The 23835-nt window shown below is 41.1% G+C and overlaps 2 protein-coding genes across 5 annotated transcripts in view; one reads left to right on the top strand and one right to left on the bottom strand.

The window, feature by feature from the left end:
- Window positions 1-23835, top strand: part of ralgps2 (Ral GEF with PH domain and SH3 binding motif 2) — a 431788-nt gene that overhangs the window by 282568 nt on the left and 125385 nt on the right. The gene's annotated exons all lie outside the window — the stretch shown is intronic.
- Window positions 1-23835, bottom strand: part of angptl1a (angiopoietin-like 1a) — a 79715-nt gene that overhangs the window by 14823 nt on the left and 41057 nt on the right. The window contains exon 3 of the mRNA XM_060830100.1: window positions 17117-17310. Within this exon, the coding sequence (XP_060686083.1) occupies window positions 17117-17310 (194 nt within the window). The remainder of the gene's footprint in view (window positions 1-17116; window positions 17311-23835) is intronic.

Here is a 23835-nt window from a genome sequence, read left to right as displayed (position 1 = left end):
TCAACCAGATTCCACTGGTAGACTGGTTAGCAAGGTTAGATAACATGGAATTTGGGAAGCTAGCCAATTGGATACAAAATTGGCTTGAAAGTAGGGGACAGAGGGTGTTGGTGGAGGGTTGTTTTTCAGACTGGAGGCCTATGACCAGTGGTGTGCCATGAGAATCTGTGCTGTGTCCACTGCGTTTTATCATTTATATAAATGAATTGAAATGGTTGTACTAAGTACGAACTATCTCCTGTGTTCACATCCAAATTACTTATATAAATGATGAAAATCAGTGGACCCTGCACCAATCCTTGTGGCACACCACTAGTCTTTTCAGGCTCTAGTCTGAAAAGCAACCCTCGACCACCAACCTCTGTCTTCTACATTTGAGTCAGTTCTATATCCAAATAGTTAGTTCTCCCTGTATTCCATGAGATCTAACCTTGCTAACTATTCTACCATGAAGAACCTTGTTGATTGCCTTACTGCGGTCCATATAGATCACATCCACCACTCTGCCCTCATCAATCCTCTTTGTCACATCTCCAAAAAACTCAATCAGGTTAGTGAGACGCAATTTCCCACTCGCAATGCCATGTTGACTATCCGTAATCAGTCCTTCCCTTTCCAAATACTTGTAAATCCTGTTGCTCAGGATTTCCTCCAACAAATTGCCCCCCAAGCTCACCTGTCTATATTTTCCTGGCTTTTCCTTACCACCTTTCTTAAATGGTGGTACCATGTTCACCAACTTTCAGTCTTTTGACACGTCGCCTATTGATGATACAAATATCTCAGCAAAGGGCCCAGTAATCATTTTCCTAGCTTCCCACATAGTTCTAAGGTACACCAGATCACTTATCCACCTTTATGCATTTTAAGACATCCAACACCACCTCCTCTGTAATAAAGACATTTTTCAAGATGTCACAATCTATACCTTCTATGTCCTTTTCCACAGTAAACACTGATGCAAATTTGATGAGTTGTTGTTATGGGTGACTTGATTAGAACCTCCTTAATGCAGATGGTCTGGATGGAGCCGATTTTTGTCAGGTGTGTCCAGGAGGAATTCCTAAATCAATACGTTGATAGGCTGACTAGGGGGAAGGCCATATTGGATTTGGTGCTAGGCAACAAGCCAGGCCAGGTGTCAGATCTCTCTGTGGGAGAGCATTTCAGTGATGGTGACTACAACTGCCTCACTTTTACCATAGCCATGGAGAGGGGTAAGAACAAAAAGCTTTGGTAGAAAGGATTAAGCAGAGAGAGGCGGTAGGGCTGGTGGAGGGAACTTGTGCCTCGAATCTGAAGAGGTAGGGAAGGGCCTAAATAAGTTCTTTGCTTCAGTATTCACTAGAGAGAGGGACCTTGTTGATAGTGAGAACAAGGGTGAACTGAAAATATGTTGCTGGAAAAGCGCAGCAGGTCAGGCAGCATCCAAAGAGCAGGAGAATTGATGTTTCAGGCATGAGCCCAACTTCAGGAATGAGGAGAGTGTGCCAAGCAGGCTAAGATAAAAGGTAGGGAGGAGGGACTTGGAGGAGGGGTGTTGGAAATGAGATAGGTGGAAGGAGGTTAAGGTGAGGGTGATAGGCCGGAGTGGGGGTGGGGGCGGAGAGGTCAGGAAGAAGATTGCAGGTTAGGAAGGTGGTGCTGAGTTCGAGGGATTTGACTGAGACAAGGTGGGGGGAAGGGAAATGAGGAAACTGGAGAAATCTGAGTTCATCCCTTGTGGTTGGAGGGTTCCTAGGCGGAAGATGAGGTGCTCTTCCTCCAGCCGTTGTGCTGCTATGGTCTGGCAATGGAGGAGTCCAAGAACCTGCATGTCCTTGGTGGAGTGGGAGGGGGAGTTGAAGTGTTGAGCCACGAGATGGTTGGGTTGGTTGGTCTGGGTGTCCCTGAGACGTTCTCTGAAACGTTCAGCAAGTAGGCAGCCTGTCTCCCCAATATAGAGGAGGCCACATCGTGTGAAGCGGATGCAGTAAATGATTTGTGTGGAGGTGCAGGTGAATTTGTGGCGGATATGGAAGGATCCCTTGGGGTCTTGGAGGGAAGTAAGGGGGGAGGTGTGGGCACAAGTTTTGCATTTCTTGCGGTTGCAGGGGAAGGTGCCAGTGGAAAGCATTGTCGATCACGTCTGGGGGGATATTGCGGCCTTTGAAGAAGGAGGCCATCTGGGTTGTTTGGTATTGGAACTGGTCCTCCTGGGAGCAGGTATGGCGGAGACTAAGGAATTGGGAATATGGGATGGCGTTTTTACAGGGGGCAGGGTGGGAGGAGGTGTAGTCTGGGTAGCTGTGGGAGTCGGTCGGTTTCTAGTAAATGTCTGTGTTGATTCGGTCGTCCGAGATAGAAATGGAGAGGTCTAGGAAGGGGAGGGAGCAGTCTGAGACAGTCCGGGTAAATTTGAGGTAAGGGTGGAAGGTGTTGGTAAAGTGGATGAACTGTTCAACCTCCTCTTCAAAGACCGCAATTTCCCCCCAGACATGATCGACAATGCTCTCCACCGCATCTCCTCCACTTCATGCTCCTCCGCCCTTGAGCCCCGCCTCTCCAGTTGCCACCAGGACAGAACCCCACTGGTCCACACCTACCACTCCACCAACCTCCATATACATCGTATCATCCGTCGTCATTTCTGACACCTCCACACAGATCCCACAACCAGGGATATATTTCCCTCCCCTCCCCTATCAGCGTTCCGAAAAGACCACTCCCTTCGTGACTCCCTCGTCAGGTCCACACCCCCCACCAACCCAACCTCCACTCCTGGCACCTTCCCCTGCAACCGCAAGAAATGCAAAACTTGCGCCCACACCTTCCCCCCCCCCCCCCCCCCCCCCCCCCCTTACTTCCCTCCAAGGCCCCAAGGGATCCTTCCATAAATTCACCTGCACGTCCACACACATCATTTACTGCATCCGCTGCACCCGATGTGGCCTTCTCTATATTGGAGAGACAGGCTGCCTACTTGCTGAACGTTTCAGAGAACACCTCTGGGACACCCGGACCAACCAACCCAACCACCCCATGGCTCAACACTTCAACTCCCCCTCCCACTCCACCAAGGACATGCAGGTCCTTGGACTCCTCCATTGCCAGACCATAGCAACACAATGGCTGGAGGAAGAGCGCCTCATCTTCCGCCTAGGAGCCCTCCAACCACAAGGAATGAACTCAGATTTCTCCAGTTTCCTCATTTCCCCTCCCCCCATCTTGTCTCAGTCCCAACCCTCGAACTCAGCACCACCTTCCTAACCTGCTTCCTGACCTCTCCGCCCCCACCCGACTCCGGCCTATTACCCTCACCTTAACCTCCTTCCACCTATTGCATTTCCAATGCCCCTCCCCCAAGGCCCTCCTCCCTATCTTTTATCTTAGCCTGCTTGGCACACTCTCCTCATTCCTGAAGAAGGGCTCATGCCGAAACGTCGATTCTCCTGCTCCTTGGATGCTGCCTGACCTGCTGCGCTTTTCCAGCAACACATTTTCAGCTCTGATCTCCAGCATCTGCAGTCCTCACTTTCTCCTAGTGAGAACATGGACCAGGTTAATAGGCTTGAATAGATTGATATTAAGGAAGTGAATGTGTTGGAAATTCTGGGAAGCATCATGTCCCCAGGGCTGGAACAGATATATCTAAGCGTACTACGCGAAGCAAGGAATGAGATTGCTGCGTTCGTGGTGATGATTTTTGCATCCTTACTCTCCACGGGAGTAGTACTGGCTGATTGGATGGAAGGGAATGTTGTTCCTCATTTCAAGAAAGGGAATTGGGAAATCCCTGGGAATTACAGATCAGCCAGTCTTACATCTGTGGCAAGCAAGATACCTGAAAGGATTCTGAGAGAGGATTTATGATGATCTGAAAAAACAAGTTTGATTAAATATAGTCAGCGTGGCTTTGTGAAGAACAGGTCAGGCCTCACAAGCCTTATTGAGTGATTTGAGAATGTGGTGAGACAAGTTGACAACAGTCGAGCAGTGAATGTATTGATTTCAATGAGGCATTTGATAAGGTTCCCCATTGTAGGCTCATTCTGAAAGTTAGGAAGTATGGGATACAGGGAAATTTGACTGTCTGGATGCAGAATTGGCTGACCAAAAGAAAACCACAAGTGGTAGTGGATGGAAAGTATTCTGCCTGGAGGTCAGTGACCAGTGGTGTCCCACAGGGATCTGTTCTTGGGTCTCTGCTTTTTGTAGTTTTTACAAAAGACTTGGATGAAGAAGTGGAAGGGTGGGTTAGTAAGTTTGCCAATGATACCAAGGTCCGTGATGATGTAGATAGTCTGCAACAGCCCTCAACACTGTGACAAGTCATTGACAGGATGCAGAGCTGTGGTCTGACAAGTCGCAGATGGAGTTCAACCTGGATAGATGTGAAGTGATTCATTTAGGAAGGCCGAATTTAAATGCTGAATACAGGTTTAAAGACAGAATTCTTGGTTGTGTGGAGGAATAGTGGGATGTTGGTGTTCTTGTACATAGATCCATGTACATAGTTCCCATCCACGTTGATAGAGTTGTTAAGGTGTATGGTGTTTTGGCCTTCACTAACAGGAGGATTGAGTTTAAGAGCTGGGAGGTTTTGCTGCAGCTCTATAAAACCCTGGTTAGACCACACTTGGAATATTGTGTCCAGTTCGGGTCACCTCATTATAGATGCTTTAGAGAGGGTGCAGAGGAGATTTACCAAGATTTGGAGGCCTTGTCTTACAAAGAGAGGCTGAATGAGCTCGAGCTTTTCACACTGGAGAGAAGAAGGAAGAGAGGTGCCTTGATAGGCATGTACAAAGTAATGAGAGGCATGGATAGAGTAGATAGCCAGAGACTTTTCCCTAAGGCAGAAATGGCTGTCACGAGGGGTCATAATTTTGAGATGATTGGAGGAAGGCATAGGGGAGATGTCAGAAGTAGGTTCTTTATGCAGAAACTGGTGGGTGTATAGAATGCACTGCCAGTGGTGGTAATAGTGTCAGAGACATTAGGGACATTTAAACGACAAGCGCATGGACGGCAGTAAATTGAGGGGTGTGTAGGTTAGCTTGATCGTAGATTAAGATAAATGATTGGCACAACATTGTGAGCTGAAGGGCCTGTACTGTTCTATGTTCTAAAATACTCATTTAGTATCCCCCCCATGTTTATTATACATAAGTTATATTTCGTGATTATTAATCTAAAATGTTTTTAGTGTATTGTCATTTACCCTCCAACCACAATGGATGAACTCAGATTTCTCCAGTTTTCTCATTTCCCCTCTCCCCACCTTGTCTCAGTCAAATCCCTCGAACTCAGCACCGCCTTCCTAACCTGCAATCTTCTTCCTGACCTCTCCGCCCTGACCCCCACTCTGGCCTATCACCTTCACCTTGACCTCCTTCCACCTATTGCAGTTCCAATGCCCCTCCCCCAAGTCCCTCCACCCTACCTTTTATCTTAGTCTGCTGGACACACTTTCCTTATTCCTGAAGAAGGGCTCATGCCCGAAATGTCGATTCTCCTGCTCCTTGGATGCTGCCTGATCTGCCGCGCTTTTCCAGCAACACATTTTCTGCTCTGATCTCCAGCATCTCCAGTCCTCACTTTCTCCTATTGTCATTTACAGTCAACCAATGAATACTCACTGAGTTGTAATCTTTGTGAGTATTCTGCATTTCTTCCTTGGGACAAAATGGACTTTATTTCGATCATTCATAAAGAAATGCTGAACCCAGTTGCCTGATTGGGAAACTCCTCTAATTGTATTGGCAAGTGATTTAAGTATTCTCATTTTACATGGGACTAGGGATGCCTGACCTGTACGTGGGTTGGCTGAACTCATTCTAGAATTCATTGTACATTTTCAGTAGGAGTGTTTGTCATTTAAATTTCAAATGAGCATCAACAATGACCTGACTACCAATGATATAAGACAAAGTAAGAGGTTATTTGAAGAAATATGGGCAGTTAGGAGCTAAATTTAAAAGCAGACAACCATCTGATAGTTTCTGCTTTGTTATCTAAACCAGAAGCAAATAAACATGAGTTAAGTAAGATCACTACTTAGTCCAAAGACTGACAAGGGAGAAAAGTGTATCAGTTTACAAGTGCTACAGAACTAAAGAAAGTGGCAACTGTACTGTTGAGAATGTGATGAAATAGTATGTTGTATTCATTTTCTATACTGAGCAGGCCAGAACGAAATGTATAATAATATTTTATGTAACAACAGTTCCAAAAGTTGCTAGGTGATGACATTCAATTCTACCCAGAAATGTGGGAAAAGCAAAGTTTCAATAAATCACTTTGGACAGTTTGAGGGGTCACTGAAGAGGCATTCAGAAAATACAATGAGAGAAAGAGACAAAGATTTATTTATTGTGTTGCATTTAACTGTTCTGCTGGGAAGATAGCTGAATTACACTGATTCTATATAGGGCACTCAGTGCAGAGATACGCAGCTGGAAGAACTTCTCGGAATAAGTAAACAGCTAAGAGTTGATAATAGAACTCAGAAAAAGTCATTTTGGAGAACATTGGACTCTGTTGGGGAAGCCATGAAGGATCCAGAAAAAGTCTACAGTCGTCAATATTTTAGTGCAGTGGGAAAGAAGCTCTCAAGGCATTTTGCTTGAGTGTGATTGGAGCTTGGGAAAAATATCAGCCAGACCGAACTTGGTGAGGTTAGCTGTTGTTATACTTAAGAGTGAATAACGCTTCAGGGGCAATCATTGAAACACTCATGATGGAGCAGGTCTTAAAAGATGCAAAACCAGATCAGGAAAGTGAAGAACTGTAATCCCTTATGAGGTTTAATGAGACTTCATGATCCACCTGTGTCATTCATATCTGGAGAAAACTACTAAAAAATGTGTGGAATCTGTATTGATTGGTTTTGCTATTTGATGTAATTAGATTCGAAGTGTGTATCATGTTACTTCTGGCTGTTAGAAACAAGTTATATCTATATGTGAATTGTAATACTACTGTAACTTTGTGTCGTAAAAGTTATTATAATTTGTTGAAAACCCTGAAATCATTATGCTTTATTTGTCTTCTAATTTCCCTGGATCTCCCATGTTGATGGTTCTTAGCTAGAGAATAAAGATCAGGAACAGGAACTTTGGCCCTCCAAGCCTGCACCGCCACATTTTCCCCTTCTAAAACTGTCTTCACTTACAGGATCCGTATCCCTCTGTTCCCTTCCTTTTCATGTGCTTCGTGAATGCTGCTTTTGTGTCTGCTTCCACCACCACCTCTGGGAATGGGTTCCGGGCACTCACCACTCTTTGTGTGAAAAACTTTCTTTGCGCATCTCTTTTAAACTCCCCCTCCCTCACGCATTGAACCTATGTCCCCTAGTAATTAATCCCTCCATCCTGAGAAAAAGCCTCATACTTTCAACTCTATCCTTGCAAATCACAATCTTATAAATTTCTATTAGGTCACCCCTCAACCTCCTGCATCCCAGTGAAGACAAACTCAGTCCGTCCTATCTTCCTTCAAAGCCAGGTGTAACTCGGCCAGCTTGTACAGGTTCCACCTCCCTCAGAACTAATCCCAATGTCCCACAACTCTGAAACCCTCCTCCTCGCACCATCTTTTCATCCTGTATATCCTGCTGATTCTACTCTGACTAGCACGTGGCACTGGTAGTAATTCTGAGGTCCTCTATTTCAATTTTCTTCCTCGCTCTCTATACTCTGATTTTCGGCCTATGTTGTTAGTACCACCGTGTGCCACAGCCACTGGCTGTTTGCCCTCCCACTCCAAATTTGACCTGCAACTGCTTGGAGACATCCAGGACTGTAGCACCAGGAAGGCAACACGCCATCCTGGACTCTTGCTTGAGGCCACAGAAACACCTACCTGTACCCCATACAATTGAATCCTCTATAATTATAGCATTTCTATGCCTGTGTCTCCCTTCCTCTGCAGCAGAGCCAACCATGGTTCCATGTATATCACAAACAGTATATCTGTTTTGCAGGGGAATAGCCACAGGAAATTGCTGCACTGCCTGCCTCCTGCTCTGGTCACCCATTCCCTTCCTGTCTGTGGAGTCTGTGTCAGCGGTGTGACCATCTCTCTATATGTGCTATCCACGATATTCTGACTTGAGAATACTCCACAGTGCTCCCCATCTCCGAATCTTGAGCTTTCAGGGGCTGCATCTGGAGACACTTCTTGCATACATGCAGGTCCCAGGTGCCCGGCTTACCACCTCAAGCAAGAGGAACAGACCACGGTTTGGAACTCTCATGCCACGTCTTACTCCTTTAAGTTAATTAATCCTTACAATGTTAAATACGTTTACTACTAAGTTGAAGCTTCTGGTGCCCTCTACTCTGATAACAATTTCCCAAAACTTAACTGTTAATCACCAACAACAGTTTCTAGAAACATTTTAGGTTCACACTTGTTTACCCGCTGGAAGTCTTGCTGCCAACCTTCCTCTCACTATGTTCTGTCTCCTCTCCTCTGAATCTTACCTCTCCCTGATACTTTTGGTCAGAGGAGGAAAGGGATGGAAACACTAAAGTAATGTAATGTTTGGGGCTAACAGCAGGTTTTTCCAGGATACCCTCCACTCCCAGACTCCAAACACGTGATGACTCAGCACCCTCTGGATGAATCATAACATAGACTTGGCAGTCTGTGTTGAATCATAACAATACTCTTCACTTTCCACACTGTAAGTAATCTAATCTAATCTAATCTAAACTAATCTAAATCATGTTATGTCCAGTATCTAACAAATTGTAAAGCTATACCTGTTGAGAGGCTTTAAACTAAATAGTGGAGGATAAGTTTCACATGAGAAAAGCTTTGAAAGTTGAAGGGAAAGGACGAGCGTAAGGTATAGTAACAGGAGCTGAATTGCAACAAGAAGGGATGGAGCTTACAAACATCAAAGTGGACCAATACATGTAATTGGAGTAGGGCACACAGCTTTAAACTATCAGTGGGGGAGCAATATTGAATGAGGGAGATTTAGAAAGCCAAAGAAACAGTTGAACTGTAGAAAACTATGTTGAGGTGGCTAAAGACAGCCTGAGTGATACAGGAAGGAGCAGAGTGTTCAACAGTAAAAGTACATAAAACAGCAAGATCCATCGATGGAAAAGTAGTAAAAAAAATTTGAAGTCACTTTATCTGAATGAATGCAGCATCCCAGTAAGACCGATGAACTTGTGGCACGAATTGTGACAGATGGCTTAGACCTAATCACTTTTACAGAGGCATGGTTACACGGTGATCATGTTTGGAAAAATAAATGTTCCAGGTTAAGAGCATTTTGATGAGACAGGCAGAATGGAAAATGTAGAAAAGTAGCCTTGATAATAAAGAACAAGAACACTGGTGAGATAAAATCTTAATTCTGGTACATAGAAAGTAAAATCGGCATGGGTAGAGAATAGAAAATGCAAGAGTCAGGAAATGCCCCCTAAGAGTAGCTTTAAGTTAGAGCACAAAATGGAAAATTTTTGAGCATTTAACTGAGACAATGTAATAGTTGTGAGGGATGTTCCAAACATTGATATCCATTTTTGAATCAGATATGATTCAAAAGATTTTCAGAGCTCTGTATATCTTTAGTATTGTATAAGCATAAGTTTCCAGCCTTCATTTCTGGACCCTTTCCCTGTCCAGAAGCCCACATCTATTTGGAAGAACTCAGATCTTGATATTTTTAAATCAACCATTTTTGAAAATCATATTCAGACATGTTATGACACATCTCTTTAAGAAGTGAGACTTGAACCCAGGCCTTCTGGTTCCGTAGTAGGGGCATTACCACTGCACCACAAAAACCTCAAGGACTCCACCCTTTCTTTGTTTAATCAGCCTAGGCAGTCATCTGATGATTCATTTCTGGAATAGGTGTGACTAGAACTCTAGTTCTCCTGCACACTACCACTGTGCCACAAGAATCCTAGAACTGAACTCTTTTTATTTAATCTGTTTTTCTAGTCAACTCATTGAGAAATGTTATTACACACCTTTGGAAAATAGTCTCCTAGCCCAGAGTTAGAGACAGTATCACTGTACCACAAGAGTCCCAGAACTGAAGTATTGAATATTAAAATGAAATAACATCAAATGCTCTCAATCAATTGTGGAGCTAATCTGCTTGACCTTAAAAAGACCTGAATTTCTTACTCTGTCAGAGAATTTAATCTGCTGTACACTGTATTAATCAAACTGACAAAAGTGACCTGAAACATGAGTTTGTACTTTGCTTTCATGACAGTATGTTGTGGAACCAACTAGGAGTAAAATCATTTTAGATAGTGTTGTAATGATGCTTGATAAATTAGTCGTCAAGATCTAATGGGAAATACTGATCATAATACATTTGAATTCTGTAATAAGTTGAAAAATGACATACTCAAATTACATAGAAGGGTCTTAATCATGAATGTATTCAATTAAACGTGTGAGAGCGTAGCAGGCTAAGATTTATTGAGTAAATAGACTAAATAATATAGTTTTAATAAAGAGTGGGAAACATTTAAATTATGGAAAATGTTTGATAAAAATGCATTCCATTGGGGAAAAATACTCAGCTTTCAAGGCAACTTAAGCAGAGCATTAGATTTATGAAAAAAGGAAAGATGATTACAAATTATGAGTATTCCAGAAAACAGCAAAGGAAACAAAAAGGCTGATTTAAAGGGAAAATGTAACATGAGAAGAAACCAGCCAGCAATGTGAAAACATATAGTCGGAATGTTTCTAAGTATTTCAAAAGTAGAGTAACCAGAATTAAGTTTGTCCCTTACAGGTAGAGACAGGAGAAATTATCATGGTGAATGAAAAAACAGCAAACATTTTGAAAACCTGTTTTGTGCCTGCCTTTACAGTAATAAACACAAATTATGAGCCATAAACAAAAGTCGGTTAAGCGGTTAGTATGAATGAGAAGGTTCAAATGATTTATATCAGTGAAGGAGTAGTGCTGGATGAGGGATTAAAATCTGATAAATTCCCTGGACCTGATTGCCTCCACCATAGAGTTCTAAAAGGCAACGCTGCATGCTCTGGCAATGATTTTTTAAATTTCTCTGGATTCTGGAATGGTTTTGGCAAGCTGGAAGTTAGCATATATAACACTGCTATTCAATAAAGAAGGGAAAGGAAACTGACAGCTGTCAAGAATGTGCTGAAATCAATTGTTAAGGAAATCTCAACAAGGCACTTGGGAAAGCACAGTATGTTTAGATCAGATCAATATTGTTTTACATAAGGAGGGTCATGTTGGACAAATTTAATCAAGCTTTTTTGAGAACTAATAAGGTAGGTAAAAGGGAACCAGATGATGTAGGTTTTTTGGATATCCAAAAGTCATTTGATAAGGCGCCAGGCAAAGGACTAATATGCAAGATGAGGGCCCATGGAGTTAGGTATGTGATATATTGGCATGGATGAAGGATTATTTGATGGGCAGGAAACAAGTGATAGCGATAAATGAATAATTTTCAAGTTGCCTGTCTATGATTGGTGTAATCGATGGCAGTGAATTAGTGGAAGAGATACAGGGCATAACAGTGGCTCAGTGGCTAGCACTGCTGTCTCATAGCACCAGGGACCCGGGTTCGATTCCAGCCTCAGACTGTCTTTGTGGAGTTTGCACATTCTCACCTTGTCTGTGTGGCTTTCCTGCGGGTGCTCTGGTTTCCTCCCAAAGATGAGGGGTGGCCTTATAGAGGTTTATAAAATCAAGAGGGGCATGGATAAGGTAAATAGACAAGGTCTTTTCCCTGGGGTGGGGGAAGTCCAGAGCTAGAGGGCATAGGTTTACGGTGAGGGGAAAAGATATCAAAGAGAACTAAGGGGTAACTTTTTCATGTAAAGGATGGTACGTGGATGGAATGAGCTGCCAGAGGAAGTGGTGGAGGCTGGTACAATTGCAACATTTAAAAGGCATTTGGATGGGTACATGAATAGGAAGGGCTTGGTTGGATATGGGCCGGTGCTGGCAGGTGGGACTAGATTGAGTTGGGATATCTGGTCGGCATGGACAAGTTGGACTAAGGGTCTGTTTCTGCACTGTTCATCTCTATGACTATGTGCAGGTTAGATGAATTAGCTAAGCTAAATTGCCCATAGTGTTCAGGATGTGTAGGTTAGGTGCATTTGTCAGGGGAAATGTAGAGTAATAGGGTAGGGGAATGGGTCTGGTTGGGATACTTGGTGAGAGGGTCGGTGTGGACTTCTTGACCCAAATGGCTTGTTTTTACACTGTTGGGATGCTATGATTCTACAGTAATGTATCTGTATACAGTGCTATATATTTGTGTAAGTACAGTGGACTGTCACTTTAAGATTCTGATTATATGATGTATCATGATGTCATCAAACATTTTGGGTGAGAATTAGTTTAACCTTGCCTGTAGATAAATAGCTTCATAGTAAAGCTGCTGCTGTTTAATGCTTTGATCTCCTGGTACTTCCTGGAACTTAACATGAGAGAAAGACCAATGAAGAGGAATAAAATGGCTTCGATTTGTTGAACAAGGAAAGGAATCATGGTCCTCGCTGCATAAAAAAATCAAAAGATGCCATCGCTGCACCAAAGCAGGGACAGTCAGCAAGAAAGAAAAATTCACAGTAGGAAGTGGTGAACCATGCTGAAGAACTCACCATGTTTTCCACGCTGAAGGAACACTGAGTAATGAGTACCCTACATGAAACAAAATGTTTTCAGCTAGGGTGTAGACTGAGAAAGAAACAGCCTCAGGAATACCTTACCTTAAGTGAGAATTAGTGATGGAGTGGTATAACATTCATGTTGCATTATGCTAAGCAGTCTCTTTTCATAAACATAAATGCCAGGAAATGTTGGCGTCATTGTATTATATGATGAAAATACAAAGAGCTGGAACTCCAATGCATACAAAAACTGAAAAGCAGGGTGTGAAAAGGACATGAAAAACATCCAGACTGTCAGTCCAAAGAGGAGCTGTTATTAAACCTGCTGGCCACTAATGATGATAACAACAGATACTGGGCCATTCCCCATCTGAATGGAAACCGGTAAAAATGGAGATGGACACCGGAGCAACATTTGCATTAATACTTGAAAGTGTGCATTAGAAACAGCTGAGACACATTGCACTGCAACCCTGAAAAATTGTACTAAGAATGTATACAGCTGAATTGGTGCCAGCTTTATTGGGTTGAACATGACTGGAGAAAATCAGACTTAATAGGACTGAAGTAAATTACTTGTCAGAATCTGAGATTGATCTAACATGAATTTTAAAGAAAAAAACCAGATGTTTTCATTGGGGATCTGGGAAGCATGGAAAGGATCTCTGTCAAATTGAAAATCAAGGATGAGAAGCAAGCAAAATGTAGCAAGGCTAGATTATTGCCTTATAAAATCAGACCAAAGGTCAAAACAGAGTTGAGCTGGTCAAGATGGGAATCCTTAAATCTCTAAATGTGTGAGACTGAGCCACGCCAATCATAACAATTATGAACTAAGATGGATCACTACTTATCTGCAGTGATTTTCAGGTCAGTATTAATCCGGTACTGAATATTGAGCAGTATCCTTTGCCTTTAGTCGATACCTATTTGTTGGATGATCTAGAGGTCAGCTTTTAAGTAAAATTGATCTTAGTCAAACCTATCTCCAGAAGACACCTGTTTCACAAAAATATTTGATGATTGAATACGCAGAGGACTATACAACTGCAAGAAATTCCATTTGGAATCACATCTGCACTACATTATTCTAACATGTCATGGATCAGATTTTAAATGGATTGGAAGGAGTCCAGTATGGTCTAGATAACATTTTAGTTACAGGAAGAAATGAAAAAGAGCATATTCATGATTTAAATGCGACTCTGCAGAGACTTGAAGATTAGGGTCTATGAGTGAGGAAAGGCAAATATGAATTTTTTTTAAATCTTTCATCGATTATTTAGGCCAAGTCATTGACACTAAGGAGTAAAACAACTCACTTTCAGAAATAAAAACCAAAACTGAGGCTCCAATAGCTACAATCATTTTTGGGGTTTCTAAATTACTATGGTAGTTTGTCCCAGATCTTGAAATCATTCTTCAGCCATTGCAATATTTTATGTCAAAGCAAGAATTAGAAATGGAAAGGTAAATGTGAAAGAGCTTTTACACAAGCTAAAAAATAAAGAACCTATAGGAATCCTTTGCAGCATTCGATTCTACCAATACTTGTATGTCTGGGAATCTATCTTACTGACAAACTACAGACCATTGACCACAATACTTAAGCCTCACACAGGGATACTTTCTCTAGCAGTAAGTCATATGCATAAGTGGACATTGTTGCTATCAGCTCACACTTATGCAATTAAATATTGGCAATCTAACTTGCATGGGAATGCTGATGAGCGTTCTAGAATACTTTGCCAAATGAGTTGACTACAGACAGTCCTTATATAGACATTTTCTACGTTGAACAAGTAAAGAACAGGTAACAGCAGGACAGGTTAAGAAGTACACTAGAAATGGTCCATTAGTATCAAATTGATAGACATTATACTTCATGGCAAGATCACAGGAATAATCCCAGAAGTAAAGCCATATTCACACAAAAGTTAGAAGTATCAATACAAGCAATGCCTGCTATAGGAAGCGAGAGTTATAATTCCACCACAACTGAGGAAATGTGTGTTAAACCAACTACACAAACGTCACTGACATTGTCGGAATTAAGGAGGTCGTCATGGATCAACTCTGAAGTTGAGAAGGTGAGAATATGTGCTTGTGCAAGATTTCAAAACCTACCTCCATTTATGCCATTACAACCATGGGAATGGCCAGAAAAGATCCATATTGATTACACCAGACTTTTTGAATGGTGCGTGTTTTTCACAACAGATGATGCACATATTAAATGGCTTGAAGTTGCCACCATGAAGTTGACATCTTCAGAGGAAATAATTGAAAGACTGGGAATGATCTTTGTGAGGTTTGGTTATCCAGATTGGCTTATATTTGATTATTGTCTAAAGTTTATCCCAGGAATTTATGCACCGTCTAAAGCAGAACTGAATTCAGCATTTCTGATCAGCTCCTTATCACCCAGCCACAAATGAATTCCAACGATGAATCTTCCTTAATGCTAACTCAAGAGCACGGATGATGTCCAAAGATCTGGGCCAATACCAGAGCATAACCCACCTGATGACTCAATGTTCTCCGGCATTGCTCGTGATAAAGTGTCATTTGTACACGACATTTGCTTTGCTGAAACTACCCTTGACAAAAGACATTGCTGACGGAAAACAACAGACTCATATTTTCCAAAAAAAGTACAAGGCCAAATGCTGAGTTTACCAAAAATGTCAAGAAATTTTGGTGAGGAATTACACCATGGGTGAGAAATGGGTACCCACTATCATTGTAGTACAGACTGGAGCAGTCTCCTACCTTGTACAGACAAGAGACAATGCAGTATAGAGAAGATATGCAGACCAACTTTTGGCAACCAGAATGAATGTGCCAAAGACATTAATTGAAGATCTATAAATCACTGTGCCAAATGGAGATCTGGATATACTTGAAGACAGAACCACAACTGGAGCAACAGAAGACAACAGTACCTTATTGGAGAATGCTTTGACATTGTGCAAACCTCCAAACATTCAGTCGTCTCAGGAATAAACAATGACAGATTTTCTTAGTATACTTAAAACCAACAAGGAAAATGAACAAACACCTGCAATGCGCTGACATCCACACAGGAATCGATGTCTTCCAGAATGTATTACCACCTAACTATTCTATATATGTTTGTAAATATTAAGAATGCTTTCATTTTAGGAACCTCTGATGTAAAGGTGGTGGAATTTTGTATATCCCATGTAAAAAGATGGACTGTCACTTCAAGAGTCCAGTCACGTGACAGTGGTAACGCCATCAGCCATTTGGGCAGAAAAGAGTTTAGACTAACCTGCTGCCTGTAGTGTAAATATCTCCATAATAAAGTATCTGGTGTTGAACATTTCAGCCCTTCTTAGAACTTAACATAATACAAAAGCCAGGTGGAAATTCTAGCTGTGAGCAGAACACAAAGAGGCTGGAAAGAGATGTAGTCAGATTAAGTGAATGGGCTGCAAAGTCACATATGGAGCATAATATTGGGAAATGAGAGATTATTTACTTTGGTTGTGAGAATAAAAAATCAGAATATCCCTTAAAAAGCATGAAACTCAGTTGATATTCGAAAAGACATGGGCATATTTGAACAAGGAACACAAAATTAGCTTAAAAGTGTAAGAAGCAATTAGCATGAATTATTTCCCTGTTCGCAGTTTATATGCTGCTGTAATCTATTTTGATATTGAAGACACTGTGGTACTGCAGGGCAAGACCAGAACTAGCAGTGTTTTTTATGTCACAAATGATTCCTTTTGCAATAAGTAGAATTTGCTGTCTTTTACTGCATTATCAATTTCCAAGAATTTGGCATTCTTTGGAAAATCTATGTTCAGTCATTTGACTTGAACTGCAATTTGGATTTGCTGTTTTATTTCCTCATCACCTGCACCTCCACCATCTCCTCAGTCCGTGTTTTATTATAATTTTCATGAAATTCTCTTGCAGCTTTATGGTGATTTAGTGAACATCTGTAACAGGCACACAATACAGAATTTCAGTGAACTGGCACAAAGTGGGAGAGTTTATTAGAAAAGAAAAGTGTATGCAGCAGTGGTACTTAAACTGAAATCAGTAAATTGTTCCCTAGGGGCCCATGAGACTTCTCACAAAATCTGGATTTCTGTCTATGCATCTGTAATTAGGATAGATTAGCATTCAAGAACAACATTTCTCTTGCCAATATTAATAGAAGACTTAATCTGTGGCAATGGAGCCCTCTACCATTTGGTTCCTATAGGTATCCTTTGGAAGTTTTATGACCAGGCTTCAGTTCGAATGTTGCTAGTATTTGCAGGATGTGCACCACACGTGATTATTTGAAATCTGCTGTCCCCGAGATTTCTGAAGTTGTCTGTGACTAGCATTTTTACAATGTGATGGGAGGGAGTTGTACATACTGTATTAATACAAGAATGTGCTGTCGCGCCTTCAGAATGCAGTGCTCGCTAAAGAAAGTTAGTGAAGTTCTTGACAAGTTTACCTTGTAGTTCTCCCAGTTCCTGAAGAAGTTGACTGCCCCATCAACCCTACGCTGGATTACAGTCCAGCCTCCCTCATTGTGGCTGTGGTCACACCAAACTTGCATTAGCTTATCGGTGCCTTCTGGTTTGATTAGATACATGCCACTGTTTGAATATCCAGCCTGCTGGACATGATAGCAATCCTTCCATGGACCTGTGTAAAGGGACAATGATCATCAACCCTACATATTTGAGCAAAAACATATTGTGTTAAAGCCAGTTATTTGTTATAAACAGTAAAAATGTCATCCTGTTCATTCTTAACTTTTGAACAAAACAATTATGCTGAAATGTTTTAAAATGTCAAGTCAGATTGTCAATATTTTAAAAAATAGTTGAATTGTAAGGTTCTTGGAAACATAATTTTTAGCTGCATCAACTGTATGTCAAAATCTCTCAGCTCGTTTTATTGGAAAAATACACTATTTATTTTTATTTGTTTTTAAATGTTACTGAGTACATAGAGTTGGAGAGCATACACTCCAAGACTAATAACTGCAAAACATTAGTCATACATTCATAAGGCAGTGTAACCAGTGTTAACAGTCAGAGCTTAGTTCATGTAGTATTAAATCTATATCAAACAGTGGTAGATTGTGACGGGAAACATGGGGAAATACCAGAACCACCTACGGAATGAGGACGGAGTGTTCCCTCTGTGCTGGGAGCTAATTCAAAAGTATATCCAGGATTTTGGAGAGAGTTGGACTATATTTTAGTAATTTAACTACTTGCTGACAGACAGCATGGACTCTGATGTATCCATAAGTGAGAACTTCCTCATAGGTTGGCAAAGCTTCTTCTTTCCTACATTCAGTATTGCATATTCTGTTTATTTTCGTATTTAAGTAGATTATAACTGCATTTTAGCATCTTGAAGGCTCAATGGTAATTAAATTTATGCTAGGAAGCATTTGTAACTTCGAAACAGTTATACCCTTTGGAAAAGATTAGTTCACTAGGTCGCACAAATGTGTTGCAACTGTATGCCTTTTGCAACAAAGTACAAAAATACAAACTTGAAATTGCGAGCACGCGTCACGTGTGTTTCCATTTCCCGTAAAGAAAAACATGGATTATGTAACTTTTGCAGTTTCCTACATAAGTTTGAAAAGGGGTCAGATAAATTGTAAAGAACATTTTTGTTTCCATTCTCAACTTGCTTAAGGCCATTAGAATTAAGAAGAGCAGGCCATTCGGCCCCACTGGTCTGCTCCACTATTCAGTAGGATCATGGTTGATTTGATGCTCCTCACTTCCACTTTCCTCATTACTCTTGATTTCTCATGCTGACCAGGAATCTGTCTCAGCCTTTAATATACAGAAGGACTCTGCTCCCACAGCTCTCTGTGGCAAGGAATACCAAAGACACTCACTTCTCTGAGAGAAGGAATTCCCCATCATCTCAGTATTGGAGAAAGTGAGGATTGCAGATTCTGGAGCACAGAGTAGAAAAAGTGTGGTGCTGGAAAAGCACAGCCAGTCAGGTGGCATCTGAGGAACAGAAGAGTTGACATTTCGGGATTCCTGATGAAGGCCATATACCCAAAACGCCAACTCTCCTGCTCCTCGGATGCTGCCTGACCAGCTGTGCTTTTCCAGCACCACAGTCTTCGATTATCATCTCAGTATAAATTAGCACCCCTTATTCTGAATCCATGCTGTCTGATCTTATTCCCTCCAGAGGGGAAGCATTCTTTTACTTTGTCAAACTCCTTAAGAATCCTATGTGTCTCCATGTCATTCTTCTAAACTCCAATGAATGAAATCCCAACCTGTTTACTATTTGCCCAAAGATGATAACTCCATATCCAGGGATCATCTTGGCGGACCTTCCCTGAACTGCTTCCAATGAAATAATATCTGTTCTTAAATAAGAGGACCAAAACTGCACACAGTACACAGATGTGGTCTCACCAATACCTTGTACAGTTGCAGTAAGGTTTTTCTTCCCTTGTACATCAACCCCTATGAAACAGGAGCTAACATTGCGTTAACTTTCCGGGTTACTTGCATCTGTGAGCTGTGTTTCGTGGATAATTGTGTCCAAGTTCCTTTTGTGTTGCAGCTTTCTGCAGTTTTCTCCATTTAAATAATACTGTTCTCCCATCCAAAATGAACAACTTCACATTTTCCTAAATTAAACTCCATTTACCAACTTTTTGCCCACTTACTTAACTTATTGTTATCTTTCTGTAAACTGTTTGTATCCCTCTTGGAACCTACCTTTCCACACATAGTTGTGTTACCTGCAAATTTGGCTGCATTACATTAATGTATATTATAAACAGTTGCAGTCCCAGCACTGATCTCACTGGAACTCCCACAAATCACAGGTCACCAATCCCCACTTGCTGTTTCCTGTCCATTAACCAATTCTCTGTCCATGCCAGTATACTGCCTCCAACTCCTTGGGCTCTTTTGATTAACTGTTTTGAGGTAATTTCTCAAATGCCTTCTGGAAGTCTAAGTATAACATTATCTGGATCCCTTCTAGCCACGCTGAAGACTTCCTCAGAAAACTCTAATAAATTAGTCAGACACTATTTCCTTTTCATGAAGACTCTGATTAGATTGATTTTTCCAAATGTCTTGCTGTTATTTCTTTAATAATTGATTCCAGTACTTTTTGAACAATAGATATTTAGCTAATCGGACTATAGTTACCTACTTTCTGCCCCTCCCTTTTTGAAAAGGAATGTCATACTAACACTTTTCCAATCCTCTGGCACTTCTGTAGAATCCAACGATATTTGGAAAATTCATATCATCCCTACAGTGTGGAAGCAGGACATTTTGCCCACCCAGTCACAACCATCTACCATTTCCCTGTAACCCTGCATTTTCCATTGCTAATCCACCTAGCATGCACATCCCTGGACACTACAGATAATTTAGCATGCCCAGTCAACCTAACCTGCACATCTTTGCACTGTGGGATGAAACCTGAACACCGATAGGAAATGCACAGAGACAAGGAGAATGTGCAAACTCCACACACACAGTTGCCCAAGGCTAGAATCAAACCTGAGTCCCTGGAGCTGTGAGACAACAGCGCTAACCAGTGAGCCACTCTGCTTCTCAAATTACAACCAACATATCCACTGTCCCTATAGCTTCCTCTTTTAAGATGCTAGAATGCATGCAAGCTAACACGGCATTCTGATATTTATTATCTGCCTTTATTCCCATTAGTCTGTCTAAATACTCTCATGATGATAATGGTACTTAATTCTCCCTGTGTTCTTTAGTATTAATGGAATGTTTGATGTACCTTCCACTGTAAAGACTGATGCAAAATATCTGTTGAATTCCCCTGCCATTTTCTTGTTCCCCATAACATCTTCCCAGGTATGTTTTCTCAGGGGCCAATGTTCACTTTAATCTGTCTCTTCATTTATACATAATTAAAGAAGCCCTTACATCACTCTTATATTCCTCGCTTGTTCACCCTTGTATTTTTTTCTCTATTATCTTTTTAGTCCTCTTTCTGTGTTTGATTCGGTGCTGCCACTAACTTTTGTCTCCTTGTGCTTATTCTTTCAACTCAATACTCTACTGAACTTCCTTGGTCAGCCCTGATATATCCCTCTCTTAGAACCTTCCCTTCTTATCTTGATACATTTTGTTACAACTGATGAATTACCTCTAAGTGTCTGCCACTGTTTGCTTAGTACCATCAAGGCCAGGGGACTTATCTGACTTTAGCCTCATTTTGTCTAATACTACTCATCTAGTGATAGTGATGGTACTTAATTCAACTTAGTATTCTTTAATATTGATGGAGCGTTTGAAGTATCTTTGGCTGTAAAGTCTGATACAAAATATTTGTTTGGCTCCTATGCTATTTCCTTGTTCCCCATAACCACCTCCCCAGATTCATTTTCAAAAGGGCCTATGTTCACTTTGGCCTCTCTCTTCCTTTTTATACAGTTAAAAAAGCTCTTATTGTCAGTTTTTACATTCCTCTCTAATTCCATGTAGATTAGACATAGGTTGCTTCTGCTTTCTTTATTATGTTTTCAGTCCGCTTTGCTGGATTCTGAATTTATCCAGTCTTTGGAGCTATCACTGACTTTTGCCATCTTGCACGTTTTTTTCTTTTAACTTAATACGCCCCTTAACTTCCTTGGTTAGTTATGGTTGGTTTATCCCTCTCTAGAATCTCTCCTCCTCACTGCACTGTATTTTTGTTCAAGAGTCATGAATTGCCTTTTTAAATGTTTGCCACTGCTTGCTTTGTGTCATTCCTGTTAATCTATCTGTCTAGTTCACTTAGGCAAGTTCTGTCCTTATTTCATTGTAATGCCCTTCATTTAAGTTAAACAAAGTTGTTTCTGACCCACATTTCTCACTCTTGGACTGAATATTAAATTCTGTCACATCATGAGCACTACTTCCTAGAGGATCTTTTACAATGAAGTCATTTATCAGGCCTGCCTCATTTCCTGTTACCAAATCCAAGATAGCCTGCTCCCTCCTTGGCTCCACAATATATTGCTGTAGGAAACTATCCCAAATGAATTCATTGTCATAGCTATCCTGTCCAATTTGATTACCTCGATCATCATGAAGATTAAAATCACCCATAAATTATTGCTCAATTCTTTTTACAAGCTCCTATAATTTGTGGATTTATAGCCTTTACTGCAGAATAGCTACTGTTTGGGGATCTGTCAACTGCTCTTACAAATGTCTTCTTTCCCTTACTGTTTTTTTTCATCTCTGCCCAAATGAACTCTGTCATTTGCGCCTGGATTGTCTCTCACAACTGTCCTCACTTCATCTCGTACTGACAGTGCTTCTCCACCACTTTTCCCATTTCTCAGATCTTTCTGAAAGGTCAAATATCTCTAAATGGTAGGTTCCCAGTTTTGATCTCTGTGTAACCATGTTTCCATAATGGCCTTGAGATTACCTCCAATTGCCCCATCGGTTTGTCTACCTGATTCTGAATTATTTGTACGTTAAGATACAAAGCCTTTAAACTTGTTCTATTATCAAATTTCCCTACAATCTTATGCTTCCTTGGTGCAATGTGATATTGACATATCTGACTCTTCTATTTTCTACTAACCTTTTCCCTTACCTTTGATTTTCTAGTTTTCCATGCAGCTGAGCCCTCCTGTTCCCTGCAGTGTTTAGTTTAAAGCCCTATGCAAATCTTAGTCTGTTTGCTCTCCTAAATAATTGGAAGTAGACCGTTCTAAGCCATAGCTGCCCCTGTACTCCATTTTTTTGGGTTGTGGTATCATTACAGTGAAACAACAATTTATTCTGTAGCAGAGAGCTTCCCACTTCCATTTGAACCAGGACAATGTATTATCTATTGTTTTCTTTTTGGATTTCAAGAGTCAAAAGTATCATTTCATGGTTAGTGCAAGTCATTCTAAGTTATTTTATTTAATTTGCCAATGATTTGAAAGTAACATTAGGGTTTGGGTAATCATGAAATTAATTCATGGTATATTGTGCATTGAAGGTGCAGCTGTGGAGAAAAATGAACTGTATGGTGAATAAGTTCCATAGGTAAAACAGACTTGTTAATTCCATGTAGAAGCAAATTATTGCAGATGCTGGAACCTGAACTGAAAACAAAATAGTCTGGAGATCATAGCAGGTTAGGCAGCATCCATGGAAAGAGAGCAAGCTGATGTTTCGAGACTAGATGACTCTTCAGCAGAGCTGAAATGAAGTATGGAGGGGCAGCATTTATGCAATAGTGGGCTATGGGGAGAGGAAGGTGTGCTGGGGGATAAAGAATGTTGACAGTTCAGATGAAGTGATTAGAATGTGAGAAAGACAAAACAATGGTCTGTCTAAATGCCAGGCTGGAAAGAACAGACAGTCCCGGTGTGGTGGGTGGAAGGGAGAGAGGGTGACAAAGAATGTAACAAACAAAGCTAAAAGAAAGGGAAGGAATGAACTCACAATTTGAGGGTTTCAAACTCAATATTGAGCCCAGACGATTGTAAGCTGCCTAGTTCGAAGGTAAGATATTGGTCCTCCAATTTGCTCTGTAATTCGCTGGAGCATTGCAGCATGCCGAGGATAAACAAGTATGCATGTGAGCAAGACGCTGTGTTAAAATGACAGGCTATGGGAAGTTCGGGATCATGCTTATGCTCAGACCGGAGGTGTTCTGCAAAGTGGTCACCCAGCCTGTGTTTGGTTTCTCCAATGTAGGGTAGGCCACATTGGGTGTAGTGAATACAGTACACAAGATTGGAGGAGATACAGGTGAAATGCTGGAAAGACTAGTTAGGCCTTTGAATTCTTGCTGGTTTACATTGTGGGTTGGATTTACCTTTCAAGAATCTGAATCTAAATTTTCATTTTATTCATAATCAAATTGACACTGATTTCAGTTAGTGTGCAAAACGTGATCTCCAGAATCTTGCTTTGAGACTTGTGCATTCTCTTTATTGCTGATAGGTCAGCTTTACTTCTTCCTAAGTTGACAGATTACCAGGTTGGTATTTTTGTTTTGTATGAGGAAAAGCCACAAAATAACCAAAACAATAAAATACAGGCAAGTATAATTTACTATTCTCTAATATTTACTCTTTGGAATATAGTGTAAAGTAGAAAAATTTGAACTCAACGTGTTTGAGGATGTGGTCAGTATGTTTAGTCTGGGATGACAGAGTGTTCTCATTGACTGGAATTGGAGAGTTGT

Source organism: Hemiscyllium ocellatum, chromosome 9 (assembly GCF_020745735.1).
Source record: "Hemiscyllium ocellatum isolate sHemOce1 chromosome 9, sHemOce1.pat.X.cur, whole genome shotgun sequence".
NCBI classification, from domain to species: Eukaryota; Metazoa; Chordata; class Chondrichthyes; order Orectolobiformes; family Hemiscylliidae; genus Hemiscyllium; species Hemiscyllium ocellatum.
Note: the sequence above shows the minus strand (reverse complement) of the source record. Positions and strands in the feature narration are given on the sequence as shown.